General features: G+C 37.0%; 2 protein-coding genes across 2 annotated transcripts in view; one reads left to right on the top strand and one right to left on the bottom strand.

Annotated features, from left to right (window-relative positions):
* FBXL13 (F-box and leucine rich repeat protein 13) overlaps nt 1-2,635 on the top strand; it is a 201,303-nt gene extending 198,668 nt beyond the window's left edge. Inside the window, exon 20 of the mRNA XM_040260768.1 lies at nt 2,263-2,635. Coding sequence (XP_040116702.1) covers nt 2,263-2,446 — 184 coding nt within the window. The 3' untranslated portion in view covers nt 2,447-2,635. The remainder of the gene's footprint in view (nt 1-2,262) is intronic.
* Nucleotides 2,636-10,105: 7,470 nt separating this feature from the next.
* Nucleotides 10,106-18,627, bottom strand: part of FAM185A (family with sequence similarity 185 member A) — a 71,857-nt gene continuing 63,335 nt past the window's right edge. The window contains exon 8 of the mRNA XM_040260765.1: nt 10,106-13,258. Within this exon, the coding sequence (XP_040116699.1) occupies nt 13,146-13,258 (113 nt within the window). The 3' untranslated portion in view covers nt 10,106-13,145. The remainder of the gene's footprint in view (nt 13,259-18,627) is intronic.

The following is an 18,627-nucleotide window of genomic DNA, read 5'->3' as shown; positions in this document are numbered from 1 at the left end:
ATACTATTCTACTTAGAAGACATACAAAGGTTATATAAGAAATTTAAAACATAGAATCACACTTCTTAAAAAAGATTGAAAAATTAGCAGAATGCAAAACTTTATATTGTTATTGGACTATAAACTTATCTTCAAATTCGAGAATAAATATTTCTCTAAAGAGAAGAAATCTGTTTGCTAAGTTTTAACGCACAGGGATTCGTGGCTCAGAACTAGAAATTAGTATAACAACTGCTTTTCTTTGAATTGTTCTTTAAACTTTTGTAAGTTTTATGAGTGCAAGTATAGTAGCCAAAAAGCAATGTGGTAAAAACAGAACTGGCAATGCTTTAGCTGTCTCTCTGCTGAGTTTGCTTACAATTATTTTAAACTACCTAAGATTTGACTGAAGTGAAATGGTATTTTAAACAACTGATGTATCTTAGCTTTTTTTGTAAATTTCATAGCCATACCAGAACTCATATGGCCACTGAACACAAACTTAAGTATATGATATCAGCCTCCGTATCAATGACTCAGTTTCCAAACTTATGCAATTAATAACTGAATGTAATATACAGTAATAACAAGCAAAGAATCCCCCACATGGGCAAACGTTGTTACTTATCTCTGTTCCTACAGAAGCTGCCAGTTACTTATTTCCTTTCTAGTGCCAATCTCACCATTCAAACCAGCTTCCCAGGAAAATCCTTCTCTCCTGGAAATGACATTATTTTCAAGTTAGATATACTTTTTTTTCTGATGTTGAAATATTGTGCTTTATAGGATATATATATTTGGTCATTCAGAGGATCAAAATTTATCTTTTATATATATATTTGGTCTTCCTCCATGGTTTCTGGCTCACAGCTCCCAAAATCTTTGGAATTTCCCTAGTGATAAGAGCAATGGAAAAATCTTTTATCATAGTATTTGGTCTCTTATCTTCAGTTTCTGAAACTGATTCAGAGCCACAAGGTGAAATATAGGTATCTTGTTATTCATAACAAGTTCCTTTCTACTACAACTGAGTTTATGTTAAGGAGGTGACTTCTGGAAAGCACCTAAGGATGAGGGCTGGTTGCCAAGGGCATCAACCATGAATAGAGGAGTGAAACATTTTCAGGATGATTTCAAAAATCACCCTCTGATTTCTGGGGAAAAGTGAGGGCCTGGAGGTTGACTCAGTCACCAATGGCCAATGATTTAATCAATCATGCCTACATAATGAAGCTTCCATAAAACCCCAAAAGGAACGGGCCAAAGATCTTCCACGTTGCTGAATGCATAGATTTGGGGCGAGTGGTATGCCTGTAGAAAGCGACGAAGAGCAGCATCCTTTCCCCATATCTTGCCCCATGCAGCTCTGATACCTGGTTGTTCTTGAGTAATATCCTTTAATGAACCAGTGATTCAGTAAGTAAATGTCTCTGTTTTCTGTCAGCAGCTCTAGGTGGTAGATCAGAAGCCCAGGTAACAACCTGGACTTGAGATTGACATCTGGAAGGTTTTCCGTGGGTCTGAGCACTTAACTTGCAGAATCTAATGCTATACCTGGATATATAGTGTTAGAATTTGGCTGAATTATAGGATGGCCAGCTGGTATCTTAGAACTGTTAAGTGGTGTGGGGAACACCACCACCCCATGTTGGAACTGGTGTCCCAAATAACTTTCTGATGATTTCTTTGCTTCCTTCTAAGAAACACATATTTTTAATCATTTTGGTCATGGACACCTTTGAGACGTTAATGAAAGTCACAAACCCTCTCCTCAAAAAAAAAAAAAAAAAAAAAGCAGAGTAGATACAAAACTGCATGAATTTTCAAGGAATCTGAGTCCTCCCTGAAGTTCATCCGCATATCCAACAGGGATCTGTGGACTCTAGGTTAGGAGCTCCTGCTCTGGTGCACAGCTAACTTCCACGGGTTGCCTACTTAGGATACTTCCATCAAAGAAACTCGAATAACAAGCGGAGAGCTCACTTAGGAGTGCTAGCTACAGAATGCCCTCAGTGCTTCCACGCCTTGGCCATGCTATTTCCTTACCCATTTCAGTATCTGTTAATCTTTGAACTGACTGAACCAGAGAACTATTGAGCTACTAAAGCTTTGGGATCCTGATTATTAGCACAATTTACCCATACCCTCCCCCTCAGGAAGGCAAAAGAGATGTGAATTCGAGTTGTGACAGTGAGTTCTTTAACTCCAAATGTGGTCTAATTTGAAAATTCTGCACTAGCAATTACTTTTTCAACTAGCTAATGCTCATCACTGTTATTACAGGGAGGCAGCTATAAGAATGTCATCTATAGTTCAGCACCAGGAATATAGCGCTTCTAACCCTCCACTTTGGTTTGGCTATGATTCTGAAGGCAAGTCTCTTACAGAGCAACAAAATACATCACTTAAAGATTCAGAATTGACCACAAAAGAGTCAACATACAGTAATGAAGAGGAAGCAGTATGACCTTCAACCTCAAGCAAGAACCAAAAATCTAGAATCTGGCAACTTCATTTAATGCAAGTATTTTTTACTAGCTAGATCTGAACAGTGTAAACAAGCTGGAAATCATTTCCAGATTTTTATTCCAGCTATGCGTTTGTAAATACATCTATGAGTTCTTCTAACAATCACGATTAAAAAAAGCCAAATCAAGTACTGCTACTATGTAACTTTTCTACATAAATTTACCTTAATCAACCAATTGTTTTGATGAGATTATCAAATCTAGGTTACAGTTGTATACAAAACAATCCTGACAGATGTGATGTTTTTGACAAGAAATTTACAAGCGTCTCCTTAGAAAAGAAAGCAGAAGGCTATATAAAATAGTAAGGGTTTTGAGTGAGAACAATGACATTAAGGATCTGTAAGGCTTTTTTATAAATGATATAGATATATATTTTAAAAACAAACAAAGCTTTATAGTAATTTCTAGACACTTAACAAGAGAGATCTAGATGCCAATTAATCTAGGACTCATTTCAACATTTGACTTAACAGTCAGAGGCAAATTAAAAAGAAACAGTCCCTTTTAGTCAAACTTGCACTGTCCTTACAATGTCTCAGAAAGATCTTTTTTTATTGAAGTATAGCTGATTTACAATGCTGTGTTAGTTCAGGTGTATAGTACAGTGATTCGGTTATATACATGCACGCACATACATATATATTCTTTTTGGATTATTTTCTAAGTTATTACAAACCCTTGAGTATAGTTCCCTGTGCTTTTCAGAAGATCCTTGTTTGTTATCTATTTTATATATAGCAGTGAGTACCTGTTAATCCCAAACTTCTAATTTATCCTTCCTCCCACCACCCTCTCCCTTTGGTAACCATAAATTTGCTTTCTGTCTGTGTGGTTATTTTTATTTTGTAAATAGGTTTGTTTGTATCTTTTTCTTAGATTCCATATATAAGTGGTATAATATGATATTTGGCTTACTTCACTTAGTGTAATAATTTCTAGGTCCATCCTTGTTGCTCCAAATGATTTCATTCTTTTTTTGACTGAGTAATATTCTGGTGTGTGTGTATATGTATATATACATATCTATATACATTTCACATTTTCTTTATCCATTCATCTGTCAATACACACTTAAGTTGCTTTCATGTGTCCTGACTATTGTAAATAGTGCTGCAATGAACACTGGGGTCCAAGTATCTTTTCAAATTATAGTTTTTGAGTGGGACCGCTAGATCATATGAAAGAAATTGAAGAGCAATATTGCACAGGAACCTGGAATGTTAGGTCCATGAATCAAGGCAAATTGGAAGTGGTCAACAGGAGACGGCAAGTGTGAACATTGACATTTTAGGAATTGGTGAATTAAAATGGACTGGAATGGGTGAATTTAACTCAGATGACCATTATATCTACTACTGTGGGCAAGAAGAAAAGGAGTAGCCATCATAGTCAACAAAAGACTCCAAAATGCAGTACTTAGATGCAATCTTAAAAACGACAGAATTATCTCTGTTTGTTTCCAAGGCAAACCATTCAATATCACAGTAATCCAAGTCTATGCCCTGACCAGTAATGCTGAAGAAGCTGAAGTTGAATGGTTCTATGAAAACCTACAAGACCTTATAGAACCAACACCCCAAAAAGATGTCCTCTTCATTATAGCGGACTGGGATGCAAAAGTAGGAAGTCAAGAAATACCTGGAGTAATAGGCAAATTTGGCCTTGGAGTACGGAATGAAGGAGGGCAAAGGCTAATAGAGTTTTGCCAAGAGAATGCACTGGTCATAGCAAACACCCTCTTCCAACAACACAAGAGAAGACTCTATACATGGACTTCACCAGAATGGTCAATACAGAAATCAGATTGATTATATTCTTTGCAGCCAAAGATGGAGAAGCTCTATACAGTCAGCAAAAACAAGACTGGAAGCTGACTGTGGCTCAGATCATGAACTCCTTATTGCCAAATTCAGACTTAAATTGAAGAAAGTAGGGAAAACCACTAGACCATTCAGGTATGACCTAAATCAAATCCCTTACAATTATACAGTGGAAGTGACAAATAGATTCAAGGGATTAGATCTGATAGATGCCTGAAGAACTATGGATGGAGGTTTCGTGACACCGTACAGGAGGAAGTGATCAAGACCATCCCCAAGCAAAAGAAAGGCAAAACGGTTGTCTGAGGAAGCCTTACAAATAGCTGAGAAAAGAAGAGAAGCTAAAGACAAAGAAGAAAAGGAAAGATATATCCATTTGAATGCAGAGCTCCAAAGACTAGCAAGGAGAGATAAGAAAGCCTTCCTTTGGGATCAATGCAAAGAAATAGAGGAAAACAACAGAATGGGAAAAACTAGAGATCTCTTCAAGAAAATTAGAGATACTAAGGGAACATTTCACGCAAAGATGGGCTCAATAAAGGACAGAAATGGCATGGACCTAACAAAAGCAGAAAATATTAAGAGGTGGCAAGAATACAAAGAAGAACTATACAAAAAAGATCTTCATGACCCAAATAACCACTATGGTGTGATCACTCACCTAGGGCCAGACATCCTGGAAAGTGAAGTCAAGTGGGCCTTAGGAAGCATCACTAAAAACAAAGCTAGTGGAGGTGATGGAATTCCAGTTGAGCTATTTTAAATCCTAAAAGATGATGCCCTGAAACTGCACTCAGTATGCTACCAAATTTGGAAAACTCAGCAGTGGCCACAGGACTGGAAATGTCAGTTTTCATTCCAATCCCAAAGAAAGGCAATGTCAAAGTATGTTCAAACTACTGCACAATTGCGTTCATCTCACAAGCTAGCAAAGTAATGATCAAAATTCCCCAAGCCAGACTTCAACAGTATATGAACTGTAAAATTCCAGATGTTCAAGCTGAATTTAGAAAAGGCAGAGGAAACAGAGATCAGATTGTCAACATCCGTTGGATCATCAAGAAAGCAAGAGAGTTCCAGAAAAACATCTACTTTTGCTTTATTGACTGCACCAAAGCCTTTGATTGTGTAGATCACAACAAACTGGAAAATGCTTAAAGAGATGGGAATACCAGACCACCTGACCTCCCTCCTGAGAAATCTGTATGTAGGTCAAGAAGCAACAGTTAGAACTGGACATGGAACAACAGACTGGTTCCAAATCGGGAAAGGAGTACATCAAGGCTGTATACCGTCACCCTGCTTATTGAACTTCTATGCAGAGTACATCATGTGAAATGCTGGGCTGGATGAAGCACAAGCTGGAATCAAGAGTGCCGGGAGAAATATCAATAACCTCAGCTATGCAGATCACACCACCCTTACGGCAGAAAGTGAAGAAGAACTGAAGAGCCTCCTGATGAAAGTGAAAGAGAAGAGTGAAAAAGTTGGCTTAAAACTCAACATTCAGAAAGCTAACTATTCATGGTATCTGGTCGCATCATCACTTCATGGCAAATAGATGTCGCAGCAGTGGAAACAGTGAGAGACTTTACTTTTTGGGCTTCAAAATCACTGCAGATGGTGACTGCAGCCACGAAATTAAAAGATGCCTGCGCCTTGGAAGAAAAGCTATGACCAACCTAGACAGCATATTAAAAAGCAGAGACATTACTTTACCAACAAAGGCCATCTAGTCAAAGCTATGGTTTTTCCAATAGTCATGTGGATTTGAGATTGGACTATAAAGAAAGCTGAGCACCAAAGAATTGATGCTTTTAAACTGTGGTGTTGGAGAATACTCTTTTGAGAGTCCCTTAGATAGCAAGGAGATCCAACAAGTCAATCGTAAAGGACATCAGTCCTGAATATTCACTGGAAGGACTGAAGCTGAAGCTGAAACTCCAATACTTGGGCCAGGTGATGTGAAGAACCAACTCATTGGAAAAGACCCTGATGCTGGGAAAGATTTAAGGTGGGAGAAGGGGACAACTGAGGATGAGATGGTTGGATGGCATTACCCATGTGATGAACATGAGTTTGAGTAGGCTCCAGGAGTTGGTGATGGACAGGGAAGCCTGGTGTGCTGCAGTCCATGGGGTCGCAAAGAGTTGGACGTGACTGAGCGACTGACCTGAACGGAACTGAACTAAAATTGGCTAAATGCTTTCAGCAATTCTCCCCTTTCTTAGGTTGGTTTTGAAAGTCTTTGAAATAAGCAGTATCACTTAGCTGTGAAATGGTTCCTGGAAGTGGACTGCTGCGGAATCAACTGAGTAGGAAATTTTAACACCTAACCTGAGACATAAGATGACTGTTCCAGAGGGTGATTTTTAATTAAATTTGGAGATTCTGGCAGCCGCATAGAAATTGGCTTCTGACCCCTAAGTATTTCAAGTGCATAACTGGAAAGTTATGCAAGATGCAACTGCTTTCTAAAGGAATAATGCCTGCCTGGGTAAAACCACAGTACGGAGAAACACACCCACTATGTTTCTCTAGAAACCAGGCAAGGTATTTAACTGTCAAAGCTTGGTCCAAAACTCTTTGAGTAAGGTCCTGTCTTAGACAAAAACAAGAGATACATTTGTTCTTTATGGGGAGACAAATTTTATAGTAGCAGAAATGAAAGAAAAAGGGTAGGTGTTAGAAAAGGTTGGCTATAAAGGGGACTAAGAAGTGGAGTGAACAAGTGGTGAAACTGTTAAGTTCTGGGTGCAAATTACTCAAGATATCCATAATATTGTTGATACTTAGGTCTTCAGATCTTAAGCATTTGAAATATATAGGTCTGTTTTCAAGACAGTAAAATATGTGACTTTACCTTTCAGTTTGGACTTGAATCTGTCATCCAAATATGTACCATTCCTTTAATAATTGTAAATACAGTTGACTGCTGTTTATGGTCACCTTTCTGGCTATTGTTGACCAAGTTCATAAACTTTATTTTTAGTCATGAAAATCTTTATATAATTACAGGTGGAAAAGATGATAAAAATTGCCTTATTGCCTCCCAGTGCCCTCTACTTAATAATTTAATACACACACACCACAACCACATCAAACATACTAACGTGAGTGTTGTCCAAACCCATACAAATTATAATTTTATGAAGTACGAACTAAAAAGAGACTGTGAGACACCTGACAAAGCTGACTTTTTGCTTCAGAAATAAAAAGTTAAAAACAGAACTCCAAACAAATTAAATATTAACAAAAAGACTATTACAGGTCATATTTGGAAAGGTTTATTAGAAAATCAGAATTTAAGAGCAAAGAAATACAATCCAACAGATAACATCTATTCAGCATTGTATAATTTAAATCTTCCAGGGGTAAACAAGGTTTGACAGAAAGAAAATTCATAAAATAACGTAGATAGTACATCACCGTAAAAGTGAAAATCTATCTTCATACAATAGGCTATAAAGTAGCTGAATGCTACCCCACCACCAGAATGCATTATGCCTTAAATTACGTTAAAAAAAAAGAATCAGTAGCAACTGCATCACATTTGTGATGTACTTTGTGTATGTATTTGTGATGTAGCCACAGCTTAAATTTATATTGTTGTCATAATAAGTGCCAAGTAGAAAACACTTTATACAAGAGCCCTGGTACAAAGAATTTTAAAATAACTGCCCCCTATTACCTACTATTTTTGTATAATTTCTTAAGTGGAAACTGTGAATATGATGAAATATCATTTTATGATTACATTAGATGATAAAACAAAGATTATCCTGAGTAGGCCTTACCTAATCCTCTGAGCTCTTTAAAAGCAGTTATCTCAAGCTGGTTGCAGAAAAAAAAAAACTCAGATATTCAAAATACGAGATGGACTAATTGCATTATTGCTGGCTTGAAAATGGAGAGGGCCACATGAGAAGGGATGCAGGTGGTCTCTAGCAGCTTAGAGTGATTGCCAACTGACAGAATGGAAACATAGATCTCAGTCACACAGTCATGATCAATTGGAGTTTGCCAATAATATGAATGAGCTTGGAAGTAGACTATTTCTCAGATCATCCAGATGAGAATTCAGTCTGGCCAACACCTTAAGTCCAGCCTTGCAATACTGTGAGCAGAGACTCTAACCACACTGAGCTCCTGATCTACACAACAGTGAGCTGATGAACAGGGTTTTTTTTTAGCTTAATAATTCATATTAAAAAAATTTTTTAATGAGGTATGGTTGATATACAATATTATATAAGTTTAAAGTATTCAACATAGTGACTGACAATTTTTAAAGGTTATATTCCATTTTAGTTATTATAAAATATTGGCTATATCCCATGTTGTACTATATATCCTTGCAGCTTATTTTATATATAGCAGTTTGTACCTCTTAATCCCCTACCCATATCCTGTTCCTCCCCACTTTCCTCTCCCTACTGGTAACCACTCGCATGTTCTCTGTATCTGTGAGTATGTTTCTTTTTTAAAAATTACATTCAGTAACTATATTTTTCAGATCCCACATATAAGTGATATTATATAGTATGCATATTTCTCTGACTACTTTCACTTAGCATAGTACCCTCCAGGTCCATCCATGTTGCGGAAATTTTCATTCTTTTTCACGGCTGAGTAGTAGTCCATTGTATTTAAATATTTATCTGACTGTGATGTGAGAGTTGGACTGTGAAGAAGGCTGAGCGCCGAAGAATTGATGCTTTTGAACTGCGGTGTTGGAGAAGACTCTTGAGAGTCCCTTGGACTGCAAGGAGATCCAACCAGTCCATTCTAAAGGAGATCAGCCCTGGGATTTCTTTGGAAGGAATGATGCTAAAGCTGAAGCTCCAGTACTTTGGCCACCTCATGGGAAGAGTTGACTCATTGGAAAAGACTCTGATGCTGGGAGGGATTAGGGGCAGGAGGAGAAGGGGATGACAGAGAATGAGATGGCTGGATGGCATTACGGACTCGATGGATGTTGAGTCTGAGTGAAACTCCGGGAGATGGTGATGGACAGGGAGGCCTGGCGTGCTGAGATTCATGGGGTCGCAAAGAGTCGGACACGACTGAGCGACTGAACTGAACTGAACTGAACTGGCTCTTAGTTGTGGCATCTGGGATCTTCAATCTTCATTGCAGCATGCAAACTCTTAGTTGTAGCATATGGGATCTGGCTCCCTGGAGTGTGGAGTCTTAGCCACTAGATCAATAGGTAAGTCCCTTATTGTATCCTTTCAAATTATTTTTTTTTTTTCCCAGATAAATAACCAGGAGTAGAATTGCTGGGTCTTATGTTAGTCCTAGGTTTTTTTTTTTTTTTTGCAAAACCTCCATACTGTTCTCCATAATGGCTGCACCAATTTACATTCCCACTAAGTATAAGGTTCCCCTTCCTCCACATCCTTGCCAATATTTTTTATTTGTGGTATTTTATGATGAGAGCTATTTTGACAAATGTGATATCTCATTATGCTTTTAATTTGAATTTCTCTGATTATTATGATGTTGAGCATCTTTTCAAGTGATGATGGCCATTGGTATGACTTGTTTGGGAAAAAATGTCTATTTGGATCTTCTGCCCATTTTTTAATCTTTTTTTTTTTATTTTTTACATTGAGTTTTAAGAGCTGTTCATATATTTTGGATATAAGCCTCTATTGGCTGTATAATTTGCAAATATTTTCTCCCATTCAGTAGGCTGTGTTTTTATTTTGTTGATGATTTCCTATGCTGTGCAAAAGCTTTTAAATTTAATCAGGTCCCATTTATTTTTGATTCCACTTTCTTTGCTTTAGGAGAGCTCATCCAAAATATTGCTACAATTTATGTCAAAGAGTGTTCCACCTATGCTTTCTTTTTGACCTTTTGTTTCTGGTATTACATTTAATTCTTTAACTCATCCTTAATTTGTGTTTGCATATGGTGTTAAGAGAATATTCTAATTTTATTCTTTTACATGTACCTGACCAGTTTTCCCAGGACCACTTATTGAAAAGACTTTTTTCCCTTATTATATATTCTTGCCTAGTTTGTCATAGATTAATTGACCATAAGTGCATGGGTTTATTTCTTGGCTCTCTGTTCCACTGATCTGCACCCTTGTTTTTGTGCCAATTCCATGCTGTTTTGATTACTGTAGCTTTTTAGTACAGCCTCAAGTCAGAGCATGTGATTCTTCCAGCTTCCTTCTTCTTTCTGAAGATCATTTAGTTATTTAGCATCTTCTGTGTTATCATACAAATTTTAGAAATACTTAATTGTGTGAAAAAATGCCCTTGGTATTTTGATAGAGATTGCATTGAATCTGTAGCCTGCTCTGGTTAGTATGGTCATTTTATAAAATTAAATTTTCCCATCAATGAACATGGCATATCTTTCCACCTGTTTGAGTTATCTTCCATTTCTTTCATCCAGTGTCTTATAGTTTTCCAAATACAAAACTTTTACCTCTTTAGGTAAGTTTATTCTTAAGTATTTTATTATATTTGATGAGATGGTAAATGGGATTGTTTTCTTAATTTCTCTGATAGTTCACTGTTAGTGTGCAAATAACAGATTTCTCTGTATTAATTTTGTATCCTGCAACTTTACAAATTTAGTGATAAGCTCTAGTGTAGTTTTGTCAGTATCATCTTTAGGATTTTCTGTGTACAGTATATGATCTGCAATCAGTGGCTGTTTTACTTCTTCCTTTCCAACCTGGATTCCATTTATTCCTTTTTTTTTTTTTTTTTTGTCTGACTGCTGTGGCAAGAAATTCCAAAACTATGCTGAGTAAAACTGGCAAGAGTGGGCATCCTTGTCTTGGTCCTGATCTTAGAGTAAATGCTTTCAGCTTTTAACCACTAAGTATGATGTTTGCACTGATTTGTCATATATGGTCTTTATTATGCTGAGGTATGTACCCTCTAGGCCCATTTTCTAGAGCGTTTTTAAAACATAAATGAATGCTGAACTTTGTCAAAACCTTTTCCTCCACCTATGGAGATGATCATGTGGTTTTTATTATTCAGTTTGTTAATATGGTGTATCACATTGATTGATTTGTGTATACTGAGAAATTCTTGCATCCCTGAGATAAATCCCACTTGATCACCATGTATGATCCTTTTGATGTATTGCTGGATTTGACTTGACAATATTTTCACATCAATATTCATCAGTTATAATGGCCTATAATTTGTATATGTGTATAATTATCTTTGTTAGTTTTGATCTTATGGTGATTCTGGCCATGTGGAATGAGTTCAGCAGTGTTCTTTCCTCTGCAATTTTTTGGAATAGTTTAAGAAGCATAAATGCTAACTAGTCTCTAAATGTTTGGTAGGATTCATCTGTGAAGCCATCTGGTCATGGACTTTTTGTTTGTTGGAAATTTTTTGTCACTAATTCAATTTCATTACTTATAATTGATTTGTTCATATTTTCTACTTCTGAGTCAGTCTTGGGAGTCTACCATTGATTCCTTTTAGCATACATTTTTAGGATCTGCCTATTTCTTCAATGTTGTCCCCTTTTTTGACATATAGTTGTTTGCAGTAGTCTCTTATGGTCCTTTGTATTCCAGTAGCATCAGTTGTAACTCCTCCTTTTTCATTTCTGACTTTATTGATTTGGATCTTTTTTTTCTCGATCAATCTGGCTAATGGTTTATCAATTCAGATTATCTTTTCAAAGAACAAGCTCTTAGCTTCACTGATCTTTTCTATTGTATTTTTTAAGAGTCTACTTCATTTATTTCTGCTCTGATTTTTATGATTTCTTCCCTTTGACTAATTTTGGATTTTGTTTGTTTTTTCCAAGATAGGAAAGTTTTCAGCTATTATGTCTTCAATTATGTTCTTAGCCTCTTTCTGTCTATTCTGTGGGGATCCTAAAATGCAAATAAAAATGAGCTTGATGTTGTGTCAGACGTCTCTTAAAATGTCATTTCTATTCATTGTTTTCTCTTCAGCATAAATGATTTCCACTACTCTGTTTTCCAGCTTCAGATCCATTCCTCTGTATTACTTAGTCTACTACTGATTTTACTGTACTTTTCATTTCAGTTATTATATTCTTCATCTGTTTGGTTGTTCTTTTTTTCTTTGTTAAAAACTTTTAACTTATCAGTCTTTGCAGCCATTCTTTTCCTAAGTTCTTTGGCCATTTTTATGATGATATCCTAAAACTCTTTCTTGGTTAGATTTCATATCTCCCACTTCACTTAGTTCTTCTTCTGGGGTTTTTATCTCAATCCTTTGTTTGGAACATGGTCCTCTGTTGCCTCATTTTGCCTAACTAGCTGTTTTTGTTTTTTATGTATCTGACATGTTGGTTAAGTTTTCCAATCATGAAGAAATGATCTTCTGTGTTCCAGCAGTGCACTCTCCTCTCATCAAAAGCTATATGCCTTAGGAGTTCCCCCTATGAGGGCATGGGTCTTTCTGTTTTGGCAGACTCACTGTGTAGGTGGTCTGGTAGGCTTGGTTGGCCCCTGATCGGTTTGGTTGCCAGGTGCTTCCTTGTGCAGAGGCTGCTGGCCATTGGTTGATGGAACTAGGTAATGAGGTGGTTGACTGTAGAGGCCTTGGGGCTAGTGCTAGGTAGCGTCACCATCCAGGAGATCCCAGGACAAACAGGTATTTTTTAAAGTCAATAAGTTGTGGTAATTTGTTACGAAAGAAAACTAACAGCAAAGTACAAATTTTGAAAAGATTTCTCCAAGACATTCCAGTTTGTTGTTTTCAACATTTGTATGAACACTAGTATTTGCTTTTTTGTAGTCATAGATCTACTAGTCATTGTTAAAAATTAGAAATATAATTCAAGTCATTCAGTCCTGCAGCTTCAGGGACTGAAACCAGCTTTGGCTTCTAAAACGTACAGTTCCTTTTGGGGCATCAGCCTTAATCCATTTTTCATGTTTGCTTGTTTGATTCAGGAATCCTGAAACACAAAATTGCATAAAGTTATATCCTGACTGACAAGAGCAATACTGACTACATATATCCCAACAATATATCTCTAAAACTAAAAAGCATTTCAAACAGCAAAAATCTTAATAAAGATAGCCTGAATTGGAAGAGTTGCAAAGAGGTTAGTTACCTGGGCTTGTTCTCTCCTTTCTTTTCCTCAAAACAACGTGGAAACTACTGTGTTTTTTATTTATTCATTTTTGTATGCAAGTTTTAAAAAGAGCTTTATTTAAGTATAACTGACTAAATAATGCATGTATTTAAAGTATGTAATGTAATAAGCTTTTACATATGAAAAGTCTGAAAAGCCATCCTCAAGAGGTTTGACGGAAAACAACAAAATTCTGTAAAGCAATTATCCTTTGATTAAAAAAAAAATGAACATATCCATCACTTCCAAAAGTTTCCTTGTGTCCCTTTGTAATATTTCCCTCCTGCTCTGCCATGCCTGTCGTATCTGCACCTCTTCCAATCTCTCAACAATTACTAATCTACTTTGTGTCACTATGAATTCATTGCATTTGCTAAGATTTTAATAAATAGAATCATACAATATGTACCCTAAGTAGTCTTTTAAAAAATATCTAGGTTCTTTCAGCATAATTATTTTAAGGTTTGTTCATTGTACCATGTCTCAGGTGGTTTCCTTACACATGTTGATCCATACTTTGCTATAGTCATGGGGACCCTGTATAACCCGGCTCACTCTGGAACTTTCTCTTGTTAACTCTAACAGCCCTCTACCTGTGTTACCCCTCTCCCTGCCCAACAGCCTGGAAACTCTCAAGCTAATGGGCTATGGCAATCATTGTGCTCACCTGTTTTTTTTTTTTTAATTTTTTGCCATCTCTAGTCTGCTGCTGCTGCTAAGTCACTTCAGTCGTGTCCGACTCTGTGCGACCCCATAGACGGCAGCCCACCAGGCTCCCCCGTCCCTGGGATTCTCCAGGCAAGAACGCTGGAGTGGGTTGCCATCTCCTCCAATGCATGAAAGTGAAAAATGAAAGTAAAGTCGCTCAGTCATGTCTAACTCTTTAGCAACCCCATGGACTGCAGCCTCCGTCCATGGGATTTTCCAGGCAAGAGTACTGGAGTAGGGTGCCATTGCCTTCTCCGTCTCTAGTCTTCTAGTTCTCTTTTTTCTTTCAGTCTAGGTAGTTAAGGTGTTATACCTCTGGAGTTCCACTGCAATTCTGGACTTAAGAAACCAGTCAAATCTGAACTGAGGAATATTATGAATACACTCTCTGAATTCATCATATACATTTTCTTTGTTGAATCCAAGCACACAAATCAAGGAAACAAACTCTCTTCTCTACTATAGTTTTCTCCTTCCTTAGTATATATGATGTTCCCACCTGCTGAAAAGGTACTTTGTACCATTCAGTCTTTGTGTCAAGACTTTGTATCTTTCTTTGATACAAACTCTCTGAATTCTTGCCTCTCCCCTTTGATTTGAGCCATAATCTTATCTATTTCTTTACTGCATCTTTCACAAAAGACAGTTGAGTATTCAATGACTTCCTCTGGAGATTTTTCCTTCCATTTCTTTTGCTGTATTTCCAGTATCATCATATCCCAATTTCTCATGAAACTGCTTAAAATCTTTCTCATTCAACTGGTGAATCTTTGTGTTAGAGGCTTCTCTTTTTCCTCTAATCTTCATTATTAAAGGATTCACAATTTTGTCAATTTTAATCTCTTCATCTTTTTGTGCCTGTACTGTATTTAATAGATCATTATTTCAAGGTATCTATAACCAACAGTTTTTCTATAGTATAGAATTTCTTTTTCTAGTAATTAAAACAAACATAGAGGAAAGAACTGATAATTCTGAATCAGTTCAGTTCAGTTGCTCAGTCATGTCCAACTCTTTGTAACCCCATGGACTGCAGCACGCCAGGCTTCCCTATCCATCATCATCTCCTGGAGGTTGCTCAAACTCATGTCCTTGAGTCAGTGATGCCATCCAACCATCTCAACCTCTGTCATCCCCTTCTCCTCCTGCCTTCAATCTTGCCCAGCATTACGGTATTTTCCAGTGAGTCAGTTCTTCACATCAGGTGGCCAAAGTATTAAAACTTCAGCTTCAACATCAGTCCTTCCAATGAATATTCAAGACTGATTTCCTTTAGGGTTGACTGATTTGATCTCCTTGCAGTCCAAGGGACATTCAAGAGTCTTCTCCAACACCACAGTACAAAAGCATCAATTCTTTGGTAATTATGAATACCAATTGTTAAAACAACCACAAATAATTAGAACTATTATTTTTTTACACATTTTAGCAACAATAGTAAAGTGTCAAAAATAGTAAGGGTTTCCCAAATACCTAAGATCTTTTGTTGTTCAGTCGCTCAGTCATGTCTGACTCTTTGTGACCCCATGGACTGCAGCAAGACCATTTTCCCTGTTCTTTACCATCTCCCAGAGATTGCTCAAACTCATGGCCATTGAGTCGGTGATGCCATCAAACTGTCTCATTGTCTGTCATCCCCTTCTCCCTTCCATAAGCAAGCAACTCATGATTGGGGAGGTAAAATCTTTTAAAAAGTAAGAACTTTTACCTCCCCAATCATGAGTTGCTTGCTTATGGAAAGAGAAGCCAAATCTACCTATTTCCTTCTGCAGCAATAGGGACCATGAAGTGCTATTACTACCAATAAACTGAACACACAAGTGATTTTAGCTTATGAAAAATACTCACAAGCAAGGCAGTTTATAAAGTTCCATTTAGCTTGCTGGAAAAGAGCTTTCTCTTGCCAATAAGTAATTTACTAAAAGCTCTGAACTTTGGGTTGAATCTATGGAGACTCTAATTCTAATTTGTAAAGTTTATAAATTCCTTCCTACAAAAATCTTGTAACAAGGATTGGAACTTGGGGTTGCAGAAACCTTGTTCCTTTTTTAATTCCCTTTGCCAATGAAAATCAGGCAATATTTTTTGACCAAGAAATGGGAAATGACTATTCTATCCCCATGTGGCTTGGCTTCCATTAATTGGGGAAAAAAGTTTATTCTCAGGACATTTTTAAACTTATGCATTTGCTCTCAAAATCCGCCATGTTCAAATTTACCCAAGTATATAAATATTCAAGTTGGACATTTATATGATTGATTGATTTCTAAATACCTAATTGAGAGGTGTTACACTTGGTGACTGCAGCCATGAAATTAAAAGAAGCTTGCTCCTTGGAAGGAAAGTTATGACCAACCTAAATAGCATATTCAAAAGCAGAGACATTACTTTGCCAACAAAGGTCTGTCTAGTCAAGGCTATGGTTCTTCCAGTGGTCATGTATGGATGTGAGAGTTGGACTGTGAAGAAGGCTGAGCGCCAAAGAACTGATGCTTTTGAACTGTGGTGTTGGAGAATACTCTTGAGAGTCCCTTGGACTGCAAGGACATCCAACCAGTCCATTCTAAAGGAGATCAGTCATGGGTGTTCTTTGGAAGGACTGATGCTAAAGCTGAAATTCCAATACTTTGGCCACCTCATGTGAAGAGTTGACTCATTGGAAAAGACTCTGATGCTGGGAGGGATTGGGGGCAGGAGGAGAAGGGGACGACAGAGGATGAGATGGCTGGATGGCATCACCAATTCGATGGACATGAATTTGGGTGAACTCCGGGAGTTGGTGATGGACTGAAGCCTGGTGTGCTGCAATTCATGGGGTCGCAAAGAGTCGGTCATGACTGAGTGACTGAACTGAACTGAACTGAACACATTATTTAACCCCAAATGAACCTGATCTAATCAGCATTAGCCATGGACAAGGATAGGGCTGTAAGGTAACTGGCAAAATTTCTGTCTCTTGTTTAAAAATAGGCTTAAGCATCTTGACTAAGGTGAGCTTCTTCCTGCCATCCACCCCAGCACTATAACTGAGTTTATTTACATTGGGTTCAGAGGGATAATTCTGGTGCTGTCTTATTAGGAACTGATTAAATTTCATTGCATCACAGTTGGAGGATTCCCTCTTTTATATTATAAACACTAATGACCACCCAAAGTGGGAAGCACCATGCTAAATATCTTAGGGAGGTTTAAACAATGAATAGACATGCTAATATCCTCAAAAAGCTTACCAGCTGGCTAAGAAAATAAATTATACACTTAAGAAAAAGCATGAAAATAATTACTTTGAAATCTTATTATTTTATGTATTTCACAAACAAAAGCTCTAATACCAAACACAAGCACATGCTGAATATTTTAATGTTGTCAACATTCTTAAACTGTTTACATACAGTCTTCCTTTGACAAAAGTGCAACCCAGGACATCAACAAATTTCTGTAAGAAAGTATTTTTGAGGTAGTTTTAATGCTGCCCATCATTGTATTTTCTCTCAATTATCATGGATAATGACAAAGTCAACAGTAGACTAGGCTTTGAGCAAGTATACAATTAATCAGTTTTGCCCAAGAAATATTATTCTGTGTCTAATTCCACCAACTGTATTTCTCATCTCAGATAATGCAGCTTTCATTTCTAGAAATTCAATTTTAGTCTGGCTATTTTCACTCAGCATAATGCCTTTAGGTTCTAGCAAAGTTGTATTAATAGATCGTTCTTTTTCATTATTGAACAGTACTCCAATGTATGGACATATCACACAGTGTGTGTGACAATTTACTGGTAGAAGTATATTTTAGTCATTTCCAGTTTTGGGCTATTGCAAATAAAGCTATGAATACCTGTGTACAGGTTTTTATGTGAAACACTAAGCTTCATTTCTGCAAAGTAAATGCCCAGGAATGTCATATAGATCATATGGTAGTTTCACACTTAGTTTTATTTTTTTTTTTAACAAAATGACAGACTGAATTCAGGAGTGGCTATGTTATTTTACACACCCAACAGCAATGCAGGAGAGACCCAATCTCTCCACATCCTTGCCAGTATTTGATATTATCAGTATTTCTTATTTTGGCCATGCTAATAGGTATGTAGTAGCATCTCATTCTGGTTTTAATTCATATCTCATGATTGACTAGCGATATTGAACATGTTTTTGTGTTTTCACTTGCTATCTTAAATTTTCTATGGCTGTACTGTTTCTTAAATTTTACATTGTTATACTTCTATGTGCACAAATCTTTTTTTCTTCATTACTGGGAAGAGTTTCCTCAGGCTAAGATTTGGCTACAGTTCAGTCTTTCTTGAATGACCAAAATAAACATGAAAACAAAATAAAAAGAAACAAACCTAGGCATCACATACAGAATTTACATGCTCTAAGACTAGGGTCTGCACTTTGATCTCTAGTCTAGGGAGTCAGCAAATTATGGCCCACAGGCCAAATCTGGCCTGAGGCCTGTTTTTATAGCCTAAGAGC

Source organism: Oryx dammah, unplaced genomic scaffold (assembly GCF_014754425.2).
Source record: "Oryx dammah isolate SB20612 unplaced genomic scaffold, SCBI_Odam_1.1 HiC_scaffold_18, whole genome shotgun sequence".
Classification (NCBI taxonomy): domain Eukaryota; kingdom Metazoa; phylum Chordata; class Mammalia; order Artiodactyla; family Bovidae; genus Oryx; species Oryx dammah.
The sequence above is the reverse complement of the archived record's forward strand: the minus strand, read 5'-3'. Positions and strand labels throughout refer to the sequence as shown.